Below are 19752 nucleotides of genomic sequence, written 5' to 3'. Positions count from 1 at the left end.
ACAGTTCATCTTCAGTGATGAAAATTCCAAGTTTGTTGGAAGTTTAACGAGCTCTTACTGATTCCTACCAGATTGGCATAAAACACTGAAATCAACAAAATGATCTCCTGTGTTGATTTTTGTTGTTGTAACCAATCCTCAGGACAAACCTGACATGAAATATATGGCCTGGAAACTTATCTTTTTTTCCTAATAAACTCAACAGTGATGTTTTGAAATAATTTTCCAGCAAGAGTAGGAGAGAGGGTACAAAACCTTGAACTCCTTTCAGGATGGTTTATTCCTTTATAGAATCATTAAGGTTATAGAAGTCTACTAAGATCACCAAGTCCAACCTAAGCCCATCTCCACCATGCCCACTGACTGCATCCCTCAGTGCCACATCCTCATGGTCCTTGAATAGCTCCAGAGATGGTGACTCCACCACCTCCCTGGGCAGCTGTGCCACTGCATCACCTCTCTTTCTGGGAGGTATATGGAAAGTATGATCCAGGATGGCTGGGGAGGCATAGGGATTCCTTTCCAGTCTTCTGTTTCTAAATCCATATGATAGAGGTGAGTCTGTAAAGACAGTTCAGCAAGTTGTGGCAAAAGAAAAAATTAGAAAAAAAGGGAAAAAAAATTATATTTTTTGTTGAATTCTACAGTGCATTGTACCTTCACTGGAGATTTTCAGGCACTGGAGCCCTGCTTTGCCTCTGTCTTAACACTGGGCTTACTGGAGCCATTGGTAAGGTCTTTGTGGATGGAGGACTGCTTGGAGTTGGCTCCATGCTCCCCCAGCAAGTTGGAGTTAGGGACATGTGGTGGCTGGGACTTGGCTGGTGGCAGGCTCAGCAGAAGCCTTGGGCTGAGGCAACCAGTATGTCTAATACAATGCAGTAAGTCAGGGCAGAGTAGCTGAAGTCAAGAGCGATGCTGTGCTGCAAGCTGCTGTGGTCACAGGTAGCTCTGGTAGGTTCATACAGCAGACCCCTTCCCAACCACGTCAGCTTCAGCTATGATCCTTTGGCCTTCAACAGCAAATGCTTTGTGCTGTGTAAGTGGAATATTGATTTGTATATCACACGCCCCGTGAGGCTTTGGAAAGTCTCATTTTTTTTCCCCTTTAGTGTGGCTTGTGTCTGATTTTTAGGAAAAGATGAACTTCAGGCCCCGGGAGCTTTCATGTTCAGGGTGAATGGGTGCTACATTTAGGTTTTTTCACTGGAAAGCCACATGCTGCAGCTGGACCTCTAAATTAAAGGGGGGAGGGAATTAACCTGGCTTAGCATAAGCTTTGACAATTCCGTTGAGAGACCGGTGACTCATTCAGAGAATTCAGAGAGTCCACAAGGGCTCAAATGATGCTTCTGAATGCTTACAGAGTGTCATTGCTTTGTGTTTTAACAATTGGGTCCTGCAGTGAATTCTTGTGGGTTGTTATGGAAAATAGATTTATTTGACTTACGATGCCAGGATGCTTGCTCTGTGTATAATTTTTTTCTTAAAATACAAATATGTCATGAACTGCAAAATAAATGCTGTGCCAGCTAGAAGTGAAGAGAATTTAACTGTAAATTCAGACCCAGACCTGAGCTCCCCCGTTCCCTTGAGTTAAGGTCTGGAGCTTCATTTGCCTTGTGACAAACAAGAACTAAAGCCACAAAACTCTGCTTTAGATCCAAAATTCCTTGTAGTTTTGGGCGTCCACTGCTGAGTTTTGGACAGTGCTGAGAGCTTGTTAGAACACTGTTGAAGCCAAGCTGCTCAGAAGGACTAAATTAATACTCCCCAGTCCCAAATTTTTTAGCATTTAGTGCTCCTGCCCCAGGGCTAGAAAGTCATGTTGCAAATTCTGAAGTTAAGAATGTCAAAATCAGTTAGGCTATAAATCCCAGTAGCCATCAGTATGCATTTATACATCCACTGCAGCAGGAGAGCAGGAGGTTCTGTTAGAGTGGAATTGCCAGCTTGCTCCCAAGTGCTGTCACCAAAGCGGCTGCAGCGGGTTTGACCCAGGCTCTGTTCAGCCCAGATTAGAAATTTTGCTTGCTGTTCATTCAGGTTGCAGCAGTATGACTTGCCAAGACCTCCCTACATGCTCATTTTTAAGCAATGCTAGACAACTATTACCCAGAGGAGGCTATAACTGTAAGATTTGTTACAGTTTGTGTAGAAACCTCTGATGTGTTCCCAGTGCTGAGGAAAAACCCTACAAATTCAGCAGGCCAAATCCTCATCTGCCACAGCCGGTGGATTGAAGCAGGTCTGCTGGAGTCAACAGGCTGCTTAAGCTGGCACCACTGTCACTGAGATCAGAATCTGCCTTCATAATGCGCACTTGGTAAAAAAACATAATTTGGGCAGAACAAGATGTTAGAGAATATTCTGGTTCTTAGCTGTGATTGTGATAACCTTAACTCAATCACTGGCCTCAGAAAATGTCTTGGTGTTAATTTGAGCCAAATGTAAGTGAGGAAAATTATACACCATGACTTAATAAAGCTCGGTAGGTCATCCTTCATGAAGCTTGACAACTTTTTTCCTTTTTCCCTAAAATTGCCCATGCCCCGTTTATGGAGGTGCTCAAGGCCAGGTTGGATGGACCCTGGGCTGCCTGATCTGGTGGGGGGGCAGCCAGCCCACAGCAGGGTTTGGGGCTCAATGATCTTTAAGGTCCTTTCCAACCCAACCATTCTATGATTCTATAATACATTCTATTCAGCAGTATGAGTTGTTAAAAAAATACAGCTCTTGTGTTTTGGTTAAGAATGAAGTGGGGATGTTTTTGTTCTTTGGGGTTTTTTTTGTGTTTTTATATAAAAATTACAATGGCTATTTGTGGCTTTGTTTCCTCAAGGCATATTTGGGAAAACTGAATTGATTTATAATACCATTTGCAATAGAACCAAGCCTGCTGAGGCATTGGGTTTGACACTGCCTTCCACAGGCTTTTCAGAATGATATTGTTGTGATATTAAGCATGGAAAATACCAGTCCTACATTGTTATTCTAAATTTTTATTCTAAACTTCTATCGGCGTGTGTTTTAAGTAAATGCCATATTATCCATATGCTCGTTGTAGTTTTATTTTCTCTATGGGGAGAAGAAAATAGTGGGGAAGCTGACAATTTTGGGCATGCACCTTAATTTAAAAATATTGTCTCTAACTTTCTGTATTGCTTTTTATGTGAGTATTGCTGAGTTTCAGATAGCACTTTTCTTTTGCTCTATATTAATATTCTCACTTTGCTGGCTTGTTACAGCGTTGCTCTGGTGTATTGACTAGACTCGTTGTAGTGGGTAAACTCCATGTATCTTAGTGTATGTATTTAGCTATGTACAGAATGGCTTAAAAAACCATAGCAGGTGAAGGAAAGCTTTTCCAATCATATATTTCCCAACATGGTACTTGGAGGCTGTGATGCTGTGCAAAGACAAAGGTATTTCAGGCAGCAGTGATAACCCAGGCAGACGAATAAATGAGGGAATGTTCCACTCCACTTCCCAGAAGAAGCCATCTGGGAAAGCAGTTAAATTTGACCTGTTGTTGAAGCTCGTCAGCCTCTTGGAAAGGTGTACATTGGACCTAATAGGAAAATAACCTCACTGTCATGCCTGTCTTTTACAGTGGTTTTTTTTTTTTGCTTGAGCTGTTACTTTTTTGGTGAGGCTGTATGTTTTTTCTCTGCTGTTAACCACTCAAGTTACTAGCTTGAATCATTTTGTATCCCACTAAAAATACTGGTGGATGATGGTGGGTTCTGGACCTCAAATGAACCATAGGAAAGCAGATGTTGTATGAGCACAGAATTGTTCAGTGATGCTTCTGCTCTTCTGTACTAGTATTTGCACAGGCTTTAAAATGTGGGGAAGAATAAAAACACATGTTTTTCACAGGAAATAGAGACAATACTAACATTTGAAAATGCTTATGCCCTGTGGTAGGATAATTTTTTAAATCTAGTTTAATAGACTTTTGGAATTTGGGAAGATAAATAGGTCATAAATGCAAGCAATGCAACTATTAAATGAAATCGTAAACAAACAAGTAAGACAAAGTAAACGAAGTAGAGTTTGAGTGCATATGTATTTCATATTATTTTATGTGCACATATGCACTCTTTTAATATCCTCTAGAATTAATAAAGGAAGAAAGCTTGCGCACTCTATAAACATGCTAAAACTTCTTTGCAATTTAGTAGGAAATGAGAACCTTTTATAGAGATTTTGGACTATTCTTTAAATCTGCTGTTCAGCATACAATAGAAAATACTAACTTTTCCATCTAGTTGTAGTCTTCCCCCAGAAGATTTTGTGAATACGTGCATTTCATCCTGTCCCTCATTGCTACACATCCCTTCAATCATGCGTCTTCTATTATAACTTTTTAATTTGTTTTTTATAGACACGATAAACATCCATGGGTAGCTGCATAATCTGAACTCTCCAACCTGCCCATATGTATGAGGCACAAGAGCTTCTTTTCCATTACAAACAGTGAGTTATAAAAGGAAGAAAAATCGTTTTTGAGTCCATGGATGGTGTAATTATGATACTTTAAGTTTCACTAGCTTAGTAATAGCAGAAGTCAAAAATACTTTACTCACCCAAAATTATTCAGATGGGGAGAGTGGGGGCTTTCCCCATGTTAAGGCAGCACAGCATTTTGCCTGACTTAATCAGGGAGACTTGTTTAACCCATTAAAGGGACCCAGATTGTTTGAGGGAGATGCTTTGGATGTTCCTGCATTGCTAGGCCTTAGAAAAGGTGCTGCTTAAGGAGCCAGGCTTCTGTGCTCCATTCACTTGTTTAATTTCCAGGGCACTGCTTTACCCTCTTGGTGGTCTTCTGTGGTGGGGTTGCATTTTGGAGTTCTGTGGTAGTTTTGTGGTAACCGAAGGTCTGTGATGTGCAGGTCTTTCCATAATTTATTGTTAAGCCAATGTGCCAACAATTCACCAGTGCAGGGGGCTGACACCCCATGTTCCTGAGGTTCAGGTTGGCAGATTTGTTGCTCTAGTCACTAGAGTGGGAAATCACAGAAACATCCTGAAATTCATTCAGGAAACATTTGTCTTCTCACAGAAGACATTGTCTGTAGCTCCTTGACCAGGATATTTCTCATGCTGATATCAGATGTCCTTGTAGATGAAGTGGCTACTAAAGTTGAACTGATCAAGAGGAACTGCTAAAATAGAGTTTTAATCATGACTAGCCCTTTCAATGAATTAAACTCAAATTTTGGCCCTTGACTGTCTACCAGAGCTAGAAGTATTTAGGTCAATTGTTTGCACATCTTTTAAAGCTAGACTTTCACATACTGCTCCTCATAAATACCAGATCGTTTGTCAGAAAGGGAAAACAAATAGAAGTTCATAGTAGTTATCATAGTGATAGTGGTGGGATAAACAAAAAAGTAAATATTAAACTGAGAGGGACAAGCAAAATTACTCCCTGGCATAACACTTCTGTTTTGGAGACCAAACTTTTCAGATGTGCTCAGGTTCTATGGAATTAATGGAGTGTTGCAAAGTGGAAACCCAGCTTGCCTAGAAAACTTCTCACCCGTACTGAAAGCTGAACCAAGGTGTTTGTCTGCAACTGTGCACACTGGTTGTGAAAGGTTTCTTTTTTCCATGATACAATATTGGAGGTCAACTTATCACCTTTTCTTTTGTGCACCATCTTCTCCCTTGTGTTTCAAGTTTGGGCATCACAAGGAGTACAAAAGGGGCTGTGAACAGAAACATTAACAACTGTGTTGACTCCTTTTCCGCCCTTGGTAGCAGCTGAAAAACAGATCAAAGCTCAGAAGCAGTTGTGTTCTTGCAACACTTCATGGCACTTGTAAGGTATTCTCTTCAACCAGAAATGAACGCTTTATTAGATTTCTCCTTCTTTTGGTGTAATGCCAAGGAGCAATCTGTTTGAATACCTTGATAGCTTCTGGTGATCAAACCAACAAGATGAATCCGTATAAACACTGCTGGGAAGTATGAATGTGGCTGCTGATCGTGCACAGACCATGCCTCTGATGCTCACATGGCAGCTGTCAACTGGAAATGAGGGAGTGATGCAACTGTAAAGAAAAGCTTCATTTGATTATAAGCATGTTTTGGCTGAGGATTTTATGGTTTTGGACCAGACTTCAAAATTTTGAATGAGTGTCTAAGGGCGTTTTGACACCTATAGAGCTCTGTGCTAGTAACTGTGCCATGTGTATCGTGTAGCATTGGTGCAGAGAGGACCAGCATGTGCTCAGTCTACTGTTTGGACATTATAAAGAAGGCCAGAGAAACTTGTACATTTAAAATGCCTTGGATATGCTGCATGGGGGCAGTGCATCTGTCCATGATCTCTGGATGCTCAGCAGTCCATCTGGAGCTCTACCAAAATGCCAGACATCTTCAGGACCTCAATGAAAGGCTAGATTTCTTGTTTTCACCTTGATTTTATTTCAGATAGAATAAAGAGTTTGCTGGGGGGAACCTGCCTGTGCATTATCAGTAGCAATGCAGCTTGTAGAAGTACAGAATCTGAAGTCAGAAGGTGTTAGATGTGTCTGCACATCAGGAAACCTCGTAAAATGCCTATTCATGTTTTCAGGTACCTAAAGGCCCAGGTTTCAAAGCAGGATATTTGATGTTTCCCTGGGGTTTCTCTTTCCAAACTGCCCCTGCAGGCACTCAAGGTCAGGCTGGATGGGGCTTTGGACTTGGACTAGATTGCCTTTCAGGGTCCCTTACAACTCAAATGATTCTGTGATAAATCCCTATGGTGTGAGGCTGAGCTTGAGTGACAGTGCACTTAACGCAGGGAGAAGGTATCTGTGCTTCTAAGAGTCACGTCAAAATTACCTCCTTATTGCAGAATCATCTCAACTAACTTGTCCTGTCTAAATATTCAGTGACTTGTCTTGGCTGTTGGTACATTTCTTTTACAGTCAGTGAGCAGAAGTAGATTTACCCCAGTGGTGATTCATCTCTTCTGTTTTGGGCTTCAGTATTAGAAAGGGATAAATGACCCTGTAGAGATGCACCAAAGCCACACCTGGAAGATTTCAGCTGGTCCTGGGGTTGCGCTCCCACAGTGCTCATGGTCCATGCAGAGGAGCTGCTGACTTTGGGAGTGATGCTGCGCAGGCAGTGCTAGCTGGCAGCCTCCTGGGATCACTGCATCCTGCGTTCAGCCCGCCAGAAGCTGCCAGGTTTCTGCCTTTCGAGGAAGGAGGGTTGTCTCTCCTAGCGTAAACTGTGGCTGAAATGCTCAAAAAAGGCAGCCTCAGCTTAGAGCAGTGGTTCTCAACCTGTGTTCTGCAAACCCTGGGGGTCCATGGATCATTCTTAAGGGAACTAAGAAGAATTCTGTGAAAGGTAACTTAAAAAACAAAACAAAACTGTGTTTATCGTCAGTAGATTAACTCTCTCTGTGAAGGAGCTTGTCCCCCCCAAAAGACATTTGGGGGCTGCTGAGCATAAAGGTTGAAAACCACTGAGCTGGAGTAATGTATCTTTATAAGTGATAATTTGACAGCTAAAGGGCTAGAGCTATTCAGCTGTACCTTTATGAAAAGTGCCTGGAGAATTGAATAGAATGTGATAAACTTTGTGTAGGCATTTTTGATCAGGTCTGTGAAACTGAGTAACTGAAGGGGCTATAGGAAACATGAATACACAAAATAAAAGGAGAATCAAGTCCTTTTCATAAGGCTTCCAGCTGATCATATAGAATCATGCTCCTGATGTAGACTGTGGTTACTTTGTACTCTTTGTTTTAAGATGTAACCCTGACAAATGGTATAAAATTATAGATTAATTTCAGTAGAACAATGTTTCATTTCTACTACCTATGTAATAACTTTGTAGATATAGGCTGAATGTAGTTTAATATCTATTTAAATAATTTCCACAGAATGAAGATTCATGCAGATAATCTGGATTTTGGGTTTCCCCATCAAGGTAGCTTTTTGAATTCAGATATCCAACTTTGACAGTCAGGTCCCTTGAAATGCATGGGTTTGTGGTAATGGCACAGACTTTTCATGTGGTGGTTGGTACATGAAACTCCTACAAATCTTTGATTAACTGTCACTGCATTCAAGTAGCTGGGGCAAGAGTTATCAAGCAAAGTGATTCCCCTCACAGTTATACATGGTAACTTTATTTAAGAGGAGCGTTATGGGGGGTTTTTCCTCCCACATTCATTGAGTTCTACTTGATTTCTCCAGTATTAGTTCACCTTTATTTGAACTGCTGGATAATTCATTTGTAGAAGAGGCAGTGCATTTAGGTACTTCCATCTGTGTTTAAACAAGGCTCTTGTGCTTTCCCCATTTAAAAAAAAAATTGTAGTATAATGCTTGTGGTAGTTGAGGTTCTGAATTTAACTCCTTCCTACTCTAGTTTCTCTTAACAACTCTGCCTTATCAGCACCTGGGGTTTCTAGTTTACTCTCTTTGCAAATATGAATTTGCAAGAATGGGCTGATGGTAAGTAGCATGGTTCTAATTGGCACTTGCAAAGTGTGTCAGACAGTTTTGCCTAGCACATGGCAAGCAGAGGAAAGCCTGTCTTCCTTTGAGAACAGTCCTTGGAGGATGTCAGAAAGCGTTTGGCTGTGTTAGTCATTTACAAAGGCAGTACAGCTTTGAAATGAGCTGTCCAGGAGCTGCTGAAGGAAAGGATGCCATGCTCTTGTGAAGCCACTCTTTTTCTTTCTCTTTTTCCTTCTTGCTTTTTCTACTTGCTTTCATGCTTCTGGACTGTCACTTTGTGCTTTTGGATGAGTCTACTTCATTGCACTAGTAGACATTCTGTGGACCCATTTGGATGAAACATTGCTGGGACTGTACCCAATGACGTAGATAATCCTTTCTAACTTTTTTGTTACTCCCTCTCCATCTACCTAACGTCCTTATAGCCTCATCAGTTTCTCCTATCCTAGTACCTAACAGACATCTGTTGAAATCATTCTCCCTCTTGGGATCTGAGTGCCATTTTCTTGTTCTTCTGCGTGTGCCTTGTCCATAGCTCGTGTATTTATAATGTCTTTCCTAATCAATTAATGATCTAGAAGTTTAAGTCTGGGGTGATACTTGAGTCTATACAGAAGGCTGGAATGTTGCCACCCTTGTCTCCCAAGCAAAAGAGCAGAGGTCTATGGTGATACCTTTCCTGTGCCCTTGTTCAAGACCTAAAGCTGATTTTCCTCTTTGTGTCCCCATAGATCATTAGTGTTCCAGAAGCACTAAATTTTCTCCAACCTGTCCCATATCTCTACTACACCACATTAACTAGCATTACACCCTCCTCCTCCCCCTTTAGCCAGGCTTTCATTACAAACTTGCCCAGCACCCTCAGAGGAATTCAGAATGAGTCACTCAAGTTGCCTCTGGGGACTCCTACTGATGCAAACTTCCTCCTCAAGGCAGGCTGCGGTTTGAATGCCACAATGCAGCTGGCACTTTTGAGCTCCAGCTGTTGCCATGGTGGTGATGGCAGTGCTGGGTCTCTGGCCTAGGCACCCAGCTTGGTGCCTTCCTTCATTTGGGCTCCTGTGTGGGATGGGAAGCTTTCTGAACGCCATCTTTGTGCTGTCAGATGTGGGAGCTGCTCAGATCCTTTCAGAGTGCCAGCCTACAGGCAGCACAGGTTATTTTGGAGGAAGAGGTTATCATTCCTAAGATACGTTCCAGTTCTGCCAGGAGACTGGCTCCAACATGTGAAGTGTGTTGCCTGGGTGCTAATAATGCAAGAGTGAAATCACCCAGTTCTTGGTGTGGAACAGACTTCCATTGCAAGAGCTTTACTGGCAATCTTATCTGCTTCCAGAGTCTGTGTTCAGAAATGTAAGATGTGATGAACAGAGCTCAATTATGTTTTGTTTTGGGCTTTTCTGTTCCCCACTGATGTGCCACTGTCATTAAAACATTATCTACCTTCTCCCTGTTCACACTGGGGGGGGGGGAAAGCTCTTCTGGTGGTAATTACACAGTGCTGCATTGTGGACCTTTCATCCCATTACAGTAAGTGGACAAACTACTGTCATTTACAAGAATGAACTAGGTGAGGAAATGGGAAAGTTTCTAGCACTCCCAGACTAAATGCCAAGCTGACATGGGGGAATAATTGCTTCAGTAAGTAAATTTTCTTGCTAGTACTGAGCCCTGGTGCAGTTGTGCTGTGAAGCAGGGATGGAGAGATGCCTGCTCTGTACCATGTGCTTCAGAAATGGAAGAATCTGGCAATATTAATGAGGGGTTACAGACCCTTAACCCTGTCTCTGCCCTTGCAGTTCAGCCTAGATATGCTTCAGCTCTTCATTCTTCTCTTTCAAAATCTGTGTACTGTGCTGCCTTGTCATGGATCTATTTGTAATGTCAGGGTTTGACTACACGGAGATGTTTTTTTCCTCTAGCAGAGGTATGCTGCCTGTTTTTCCCCACCTCTGCATGCATACCTTTTACATCTCCAAAACCAGCTTGATGCTTTTACTTGCCTGTTTTGTTTGTTCTTTGTGGGAGGTTTGCCCTGAAGGTGTGATTGCAGGAGTAAGTTTTTTTTTTACCAGTGCATCAGCAAAAATGTCTGCACCTGTTACCAGGGAAGAGCTACCAGTTGTGTAGTAGAGCTTCATTATTACTTGGTAGACTTGTTTGTGGGCTGTGGAGGAGAAGCTGAATGGTTTGCTCATCTCCCTTTGTGTGGTGGCTGCCACTTGGGTGGTGATTTGGTGACCAGGAAGGCTCAGCGCATTGGGTGGTTGATGGCCCTCTCCAGCCACTGACCTGAGCTGGTTTGGCAGCAATTTTGTGCTGCCCCCTGCTGAGCAGGCAGAGGATTTCTCTGATGCTCATGGGGAGCCCCCACTGCTAAGTTTCCAGCCCAGCAGGTTTGGCAACAGGAAGATGAGGCAGTGCATGCAGACCAGGGAGACTGCATAGAGCAGGAATACCTGGGGACAGATACAGGACTTGATCCTTTAAGGAAAGGAGATGTGTACTTTAGCTTGAGTGTTGCTATGGGCGTGAGCTGTGCTTGTCTGATTTGGGGCTCCCTTGAAATTGCAGGGTGAGATTGAGCTCACCGCAGAAAGCTTATGTAAGATATAACCATTGTGTTAAGTGCAACAGCAAAGGAATACCATCAAACCACTCACGCTGCCTTCAAGTCTTCTGTGTACTTAGTTTGTTCTTCCTTGGCTTAATGAAAAGGCTTTATGGTGATCTTCTGAAACCATTTCACATTGTTAGCTCTTCAACAAAGCTGTCTTTTCGCACTAGTATTTTTGGATATGGGGGCTGAATAATGAAGCTGAGTAAGAAAGACAAACAAGTACATTAGACTGGAGGGCATAAGATACCTATTAGGACAGTGATACTGTGCTATGTCTTCACGTAGTTGCCAAGTCCTTGGAAGTGGCACTGCTTGCTTGCTGTGAGGTCTGGATGATGGTGCAGCATTACACAGGAGCTGACTGTTAAAGCCCTTGGGAATCTTGGCCTGCTTTCTGCCCTTTTATGTGCCATGTGTAGCATTTTGCTGGGGTCACTCCAGACTTGCCGTGCTTGGGAGCTTAGCCAGGGATACTTGTGTGTTACACTTTGCTCCAAGCAAAGCTTTCAAGCCATCCCATTTTGCTGTCCTGTGCTGTCAGAAGCAGCCCCATATCAGGGGCAGTACCCTCTGGAGAATTGCATGCTTCCATAGAGACTTAAATCACATTTTTTTCTTCTTTAGTGCTCTCATTTTCACATGAATGTGTGGGTCTTCACACTAAATGTTATCCTGCGAATTTCATTTTTCCCCTGCACTTATTGCTCTTGAGTCTTTTTTTTTTTCTGAGGGGGAAGAAACCCCAAGGAGAGAGATGCAAGGCACTGCCTGGCAGTTCTGCTTGGCTGCAGCAGCGTTGTCCCTGTTCTGTCAGAGCAGGAAAAGGTTGTTATTACCATTTTATAATGTGTAGTCTCAGGTACATTCCTGCTTTCCTAAGCAGTTTGAGTTGCTGTGCAGATGTTGCCATAAGACCCTGCTGCTTCTTAACCCTTCTGCTCTCAATTGACCCAATGCTGAGCAGTCTGGCCTTGCTGACACTGCAGCTCTCTTTGTTTGCTCCTAGGGCTCCGGGACCTCCAGCTCTACTGCCACCACCCCATCCGTGTCCACCCCTGTCACCGGCCACAAGAGAATGATCATTCCCAACCAACCTCCCCTCACCGCCACCAAGAAGGCCATCACCAAGGGGCCTGGCCAGCCAGCACCCATCCCAGTCACTCCCATTGATGTCTTGAAGCCTCAGCCAGTTCCGGCCTCCTACACCACGGCCTCCACGCCCAGCCGCCCAACTTTCAACGTCCAGGTGAGGACGGCACAGCCCAGCCCTCACTACCAGCCGCCTGGCCCGCAGCCCACGCACTATGGCAGCCTGGGGCCTGGCCAGCCCTATGCAGCCCCACCAGCCCGCCCGTCTGGTGCCCAGCAGTATGGCTCACTGCAGCCCCGTGGGCCTGACTATGGCTACGCCCCACCGCCTGCCCGTCCTTCAGAGCCTAGCTATGGCTACACACCTCAGCAAGCCCGCTACCAGGACCCGTATTATGGTGGATATGGAGGGAGGAATGGCTCCGAAGCGCCCTACATGCCACAGAGCACCTGGAAGGTTGAGCCAATGTATCCCGTCAGTAACACCATGGGCCAGGCTCCTCCTGGGCTGTACCAGCCTCCCGGCACAAAGAAGACCTACATCACTGACCCAGTGCTGGCCCCACAGCCACTGCAGCAGAAGGTAGGAGATGCCAGTGCTTTCTGGTCACCCTTTTGCAGTGAGATTGGTGTAGTGCTGGTACGCGTTAACCAGAGAAGCTGTGGATGCCCTGTCCCTTGAAGTGCTCAAGGCAAGGCTGGATGGGGCTCTGGGCAGCCTGAGCTGGTGCTTGATCTTGCAGCTGGTAACCTTGCCTGCATCAGGGGGTTGAAACTTGATGTTCTTTGAGGTTTCTTCCAACCCAAGCCATTCTATGGTCTCTATAGGGGAATGCAGGGGGCCCCAGGATCCTTTCTTAAAGGCAACACATGCTATTAAATAGCACTGCCTGTGGATCCTAAGCAGCTGCAGCTCCAATTCCAGTGGGGTCAGGGCTGAGGGCACATGGGCAGTTGGACAACAGTGACTCATGTCCTCTGGCCTGTGTCTCTGTGTCGATGTTAGGAAGCTGCCCAAGTTTTTCCGACCTTACTGGTTGGCTTTTCCATTGCATGCCGTTGGAGTCAGTGTGGTGACAGGCGTGTAAGTCATACCTTTGTTTGACAGAGGCATGGCAATTGAGAATACAGAAAGTAGTCTCCTTCCATATGGCTTCCTAAAATCTGGAAACAGAGTTCTCAGGTGGTTTTTAGAGGCTTACAGCTTACATCAGACTCAAAGGGCAAGGTAGCCCTGTGTGCAGTGTTGGTGTTGTAGGAGCTCACCCTGCAGGGTGGGAGCAGCTCTGTCCCTGCAATGTCCTTACATAATACACTTGTCAGCAATACTTCTCTGTGGCATTAGTGCACTTGGGTCCTTCCTTTTGGGCTTTCCCTGGATCAAGTGGGAGTCAGCACTTCCTCTGAGTGCTTGTGGATATCTTTGGCTCACCAGAGAAATCATTTATCTTACGCAGGTAGGAGGTACAGAAGGTGCTGTTTTTGGTTGTGGTTCAGAGTGATTCTAGAGGTTGACCTCTTGTGTGTCACTGTTTAAAAATCTCTTATCACTGAAAAACCACATGGAAATGAGTTCTCACACAGTGCTGTGGGATCTCTGATTTCCTTTTCAGGTGGCAGCAAGACAAGTGTCATCTGACCACTTTAATATGCATTTGGGCCTCATAAACCAAAGGAGATACCAAAGCTAAACTGCTTGGCTTCTCTGCCTGAATTTCAACATAGGCTGACCATTGTCGGTTCTGCTGGCAGTTACCTCAACTGTGACTCTATGGGCTTATGGTGCATCAGCTTTGTGTGATCCTTCTGTATGGTGGGGTTTGGCTGCACTAAGGGCAAGGACACCAAGCCTGTGTGGAGAGATGGTGAGCCCATCACTGGCCAGGGCCAGGATAACAAATGAAAACTCTTTGAAGTACTGCCTACAAGAAGCTAATAAACCACTTTTTCTTCCCTCCCTCCCCCATTTCCTTGCCAAGAAGTGAGGAGAAAAGCAATAAACTGAGCTCTGCAGGTTCTGCAGGTGCCTGGTACAGAGCTTAGATTGGAAAGTAGTGGAAGGTAGGAAATTTGCGCATGGCCTTTACTGGTGTAAATTAGTGTGCTTCCAGTAGAGTCACTGAGGAAATGCTGAGCTGTAGCATATATGTATTTAGGCTTGTGTAGATACAAATAGGCTTATACATATATAAAAAAATTAAAAAATCTTAGTTCAGTCTGCATCTCTATGGAAACGCAAATCATCTTGAACCACAAACAGCACAAGTCTAATTTGCATTACAAAGCTGGAGGGACAATTTAATTTAGTTTAAGTTTGGGGTTTCACAAATGCGTACATAGATATGTATTTACATAAATGTTTGTGTGCACGTGACATTTGCAAACATACACAAATATTTTTATAGATATTTATATAAAATAGCTGCAGTATTTCTGCAAAACGGACTACAAACTACTTGGTGATAAATCCAAGTAAATGGTTTAAATGGTGGAGTTTAATAAATGGTTTAATTGATGGGGAATTGAGGATGGTCTTGCAGTCTAGTAGGACGTGCTCAGTAACGAAGCACTGTGTGCTTTGTGGAGCAGTAGTGTCCATTTCTACTGAATGTTGTTCTCTTCCTTTGCAGTCTCATTCATAAAATCAACTTTTGGAATTATTTAAAGGGGAAAAAATGGAAGGCTTTGTTAGTGCCAGATTTCTGATAGGGAGAATTGTTGCTGTAAGTCTACTTGTTGGCTACAACATAGAATCAGTTTTCTACATGAAAATGTTGATTTTTTTTTTTGTTGTTGTTTTGCATTTTCAGGGTTGGTTTGAGGTTTTTCAGTTAAGGAGAATGTTTTGAGAAGCCAGAATGATTTTGAAAAGCAGGTGTTATCACTTAAAATGCAAGGATACCTTTAGATATTTTTCCTCTTGCAGTGGAGTCATTTAAAATACAGAATCATTTCCAAATGTATTCAGAAAATGCATTCTTAATTTTGAACACATTTTGTGTGCAAAATATTAAAGAAGTCTTAACAAATCCATCTCAGATTAGAATTAAGGCTCGTGAATTTCTAATGTAAACCATGATCTGTCACTGTGAGTGCAATTTTTTCATTTAATTCATTTAAGATTTATAATGGGTCAAAAAACCCATAACAAATTTAAAAAGAAAAACTTTGTTTTATATTTTTCATTCTGTCTAGAAAAGATTGGCAGTACTGTGGCTGTGTTTTTTGCTGTTTACTAATTATGTTAAGGTCGCTGCTGATCCAAAATAAATCTGGGCTGGTATGGGAACAGCAAATAATCTCTATGGGTTCTTAAGGCCCACTGAGAACAATGGTTTTTACTCACAGACTGCTCTGGTGCATTCTGTCCTTGGGCCAGTTATGGGAGTGAGGGTTGTGCATGTGAAACCTCTCGACATTTTAGTGCTTTGTTGTGCTGCATTTAGCATTAATGCCAGAGTCCTAGTTAGGAAATAAACTAGTGAAGTGCATGTCCTCATTCAAACCTTCATACACTTTGAAGGCATCCCTGCCTAGAAATCTCAGTTGCTTTCTCGGACATCGGTGGTGATCTCTGATGAACAGCACAGGAGTTGTTACAAAACCATCACAGAAACTTGTATATGATGGGCTGCCTTCATGCTGCTTGCGGTGGTACTGTTTCATCTCAGACCAAATCAAAGTCTGAAGCCTCTCCCTTAACATCTCCTTTCCCAGAAGTCAGCAAGTGCTAGACCAGTGACACCAAATACCTTTCATATCTTCCAGTAACTCTATGTCCTTTCACTGATTTTGGTTGTGATAGAATCATAGAACTATAAAGGTTAGAAAAGACCTCTAAGATCATCTAGTTCAACTGTCCTCATACCATCAGTATTTCCTATTAAACCACATCCCCCAGTGCCACATCTCCAGCACTCTTGAACGCCTCCAGGGGTGGTGACTCCGCCACCTCCCTAGGCAGCTGTGCCTGTCCACTCTTTGGATAATATGGAAAGCTTATCCAACCTAAATGTTAGTTTGAGTGTTTGAGATACTAAGTTCTATCTCCCAGGGGTCTTTGTGGAACAGAAGAAAGCACACTATGGTTGCCAACCTCATTAGTATCCATTGCAGCTTGCTTTCTGGCTCGTTCATGTGATCTTACCAATGCTTAGCTCCCTGTGGCCCTAATCTTTGTTGTTCTTGTCTAATGACTGAAGTTGTTGGCATCTCAGACAAAATGATTGGCTTTGCTGGGTTTTTTTGTGCTTGAAGGTGCTTTTTCTGCACTTGGACTTTATGATATTTATGATTTTAATGGAAAGTAAAGAATTCCCTAAACATCTGTGGTCCTCGCATGTTTCCAGGTGTTTTTGAGTGACCACTGTAGACATCCAGGAGGTCTGTCCTTCTTAGATCTTGGATCCCATGGGTTCTCCTTTGTATTTCTGAATCTACTAATTGTCCTGAGGAACCACATTCCCTCCTAAAGGGACTAACACTATTAGTGCATGAGGAGCAGGATAACCGCTTCAAACAGCATTTCAGCCCTGTGCACAGTTCTTAGTGAGCACTACAATAATCAAGAGGGGGAGGTAAGGCTTATGAGGCAGCCTATGCTTTTGGCATGGTTTAGGTGATGGTGGTCACTTGTGATTAGCAGACACCAACCACTGCATCCTTTCCATGCTTCTGGAGGAGGCCTGTTGCAACCAGCATTGACACAGTCTCATGAAATTTGCAATATCCAAAAGAGGACTGCGACGGCTTGCTGTTTTCTCATTTTACATAGCTTTTGTCAGTTTTTCCACTGATTCAATACCTGTGATGGAGATGTTTGCTTGGAAGTTTCATCTTCGCCTCAGAAACATCTGCTCAACAGTGTCCTTTGCTATGACTGATGCACTTCTCTTGCACTGGTTTAATAGTTTTTGCAGTTTGCCACCATTCACATAAAATAATGCCTCCAGCACTTGTTTGAATTGAGACTAATGCTCTTGCTGTTTGCTGTTAATCTAGTGGCTAGGAATTTTTTGTTCTTTGCAGATGAGTAAATGCAATCTGACAGATATCCTCCTATCACAGGATATAGCCTTCCTTAGCTTACATTTTTTGCTTGTGCACAAGGGTAGGCATCTTAGTGTTTGCCATCCCCCTCCCCCTAAGTATCTTCTCCCCCAAAATCTTATATCTGCACCCAAGTTAAAAGCCACACATTGAAAATTTCCACTGGATAGGATTCAGGGGCAGTACAAAATGATGGTTCAATTTGTTATTCTGTCAGTGCAAACCAATAATTGCCCATAGCTTTATAATGTTAAAACAAAACCAAATAAAATGTAGAAGTTATTTGAAATGTTGCAGTCTGGTACTGAATAGATTAAAAGGTACTGAATAGATTAAAAAAGACAAAGATAATGTAAAGTGGAATAAAAGGTGAAATTCCAAAATTGAGGAATGAATTTGTGATTTCAATGTGACATTTTAAATTTTCCAGATGAATATGCAGCTCTACCCTGAGAATAGCAACAAATGTCAAAATGTTGACATTCTTCATAAAACAGTATTTGAGTTCTAACCAGCACTAGCTGCATATGAGCTGCTGACTCTGTCATTGCTTCTGGGTGGATTAAATTAAATGTTGTGTTGCTTCTGTTAAAATGAGGAGGAGAGGAAGAAGACGGTGGTGTCTCACACTGAGAAGGAGAAGATCAGAGTTGAGACTTGTTGGCACTCTGTGGCATTGAGAATGGTATTTTTCACTCAAAGGTAATACAAATCTTTGCACCAGAGTCTTTGTGAATTTCTTCAGAATTTTCAGGTTGGCAAGAGTTGTGAAGAGCTGATTTTGTACTGGCTTGCTTATCTTTACTTCAGAAATCTGACACAGTCTCTATTACTCCCTAAACTTTTGAAAGAACCCAGTTCTCTCCTTATGCTTACTGTTCTTGTTTCAGAACTTTACACTTGGTTCTTTATAATTATATTATTACTTAAGCGTTCCTTTTATTAGCAAGATCAGATGATGACAAAAATTAATCAGATTTCTCTTAGCAATCATTAGAAAACCTTGAAGTTAAAGATTACAGGGATTCTGTGGTTATGGATGTAAGTCTGGCCAGCATACACTGAGAGACCAACTTAAATTTACAGCTGTCTTTTTTGTTTTGTTTCAGATTTTTGAGTTTTAGCCATTATTCAGCCACATTGGGTTTGTAACAAAAGAGGAATAATTGAGAAAGAGGCTTTTGACATAATACGTGGATGTTTTTTCTTGCTCCATCTTAAAATAAGCTGAGGATAATGCCTCCATACATGATAAGGAGTGGGGCAGCCTTGAAGTTAATTATGGGCTCTGTTCCTATGCTGTTTAACTCTTGATAACCAAGTGTCTACACTGACAGATGCTGTCAGGTTGTGTCACGGTCTGATGGGTGAGGATTTTTATCTGTGGCCATAAAATACAGTCAGCAGATACTTACCTGTGGGTGAGAAGAAACATCTGTTGAGGAGGCTGTCTGGTTTCTGGACAGCAGTAATTGCCTGAGCCCTGGGGCCATCTGAGCTCTGTTCTCTGGTGGGCAGCATGGTCTGCAGCTGATGAGGCAAGGTCAGTTGGGCTTGTTTCACTTTACAGCTTTCAATTCTAAAAGCAGCACTCATAAAAATGAGTGCTATTTAATTAATTCACAGGCATACTCTGGCTGTTGTGTGTGATGGTGCTGCAGATTACTGGAGGAGCTGATTCTTTGTTTTAAAATACATTCATGTCCAGCCACATCATAATTCTTCCCAAGCCATGGTACTGAAACACAAGGCAAAGTTGTTCTATCAAATAATTTCTGTTACTGTCAAGTTGATTGCTTGGACACAAGGCTAGGATGTGAATGAGCAAGGAAACTTGCCCAAGTTAAGGCACTAAACAAGTAAGAGAGCAAAGGAAAAGAAGTAGACAAGGGAGCATCTCGGTGTCTCTGGATAGCTTCTCTGCTTGAGGCAAGAAGAGCTCTGGCTGCTCTATTGGTGTGAAACTCATGGCTAACGACCTCACAGTAATACTGATGTTCTGACAAGGAACTACTCCGTTTGCAGTGTTGCTTTGGCTAATGTGGTATTTTTGGTTACGTCACTTGAAATGGATTGGCCCACGCTTGGGTGATTTTTCCTACTGAGTTCTGTGAAACATATTTGTGGTCTTAATCCAGTTCTTAATGGAATGTGCACACATCATAGCAATGGTCTGTTACAAAGCACCAACAACTTTGTGCAGGGAGCTGTGCGCAGTTGAAAAGGTGATTCACTTTTCCACTGATAGGTGTGGTTGTGGACAGACACAGTGTTGAGCCAGATACCTTTGCGAGCTGATCATGGTGCCTAGTGAGAAGCGCAAGCCATGTAGGATCCCACTTAAAATACATTCTCAGTTATAAAGAGTTAAAATATTATATCAGCACCCAGAATAGACTATTTCTTCAGGAGTAGTGAGAAGAAATAATTGGTAATGTTTACATTTATCAATCATAAATGTTCTGATATTAAACATGCTTAGGCACCCACATCCTGTTAAGTTTTACCTCTGTA

At 42.7% G+C, this 19752-nt stretch overlaps 1 protein-coding gene across 1 annotated transcript in view; it reads left to right on the top strand.

Moving 5' to 3' along the window:
* The window catches only part of LPP (LIM domain containing preferred translocation partner in lipoma), a 370558-nt gene that overhangs the window by 243270 nt on the left and 107536 nt on the right, over nucleotides 1–19752 (top strand). Inside the window, exon 9 of the mRNA XM_065748152.1 lies at nucleotides 12107–12772. Coding sequence (XP_065604224.1) covers nucleotides 12107–12772 — 666 coding nt within the window. The remainder of the gene's footprint in view (nucleotides 1–12106; nucleotides 12773–19752) is intronic.

Source organism: Cyrtonyx montezumae, unplaced genomic scaffold, assembly GCF_038088225.1.
Source record: "Cyrtonyx montezumae isolate F1298 unplaced genomic scaffold, pur_monq_1.0 scaffold_5, whole genome shotgun sequence".
Taxonomy (NCBI): Eukaryota; Metazoa; Chordata; class Aves; order Galliformes; family Odontophoridae; genus Cyrtonyx; species Cyrtonyx montezumae.
This window is presented reverse-complemented; position numbering and strand designations above follow the sequence as displayed.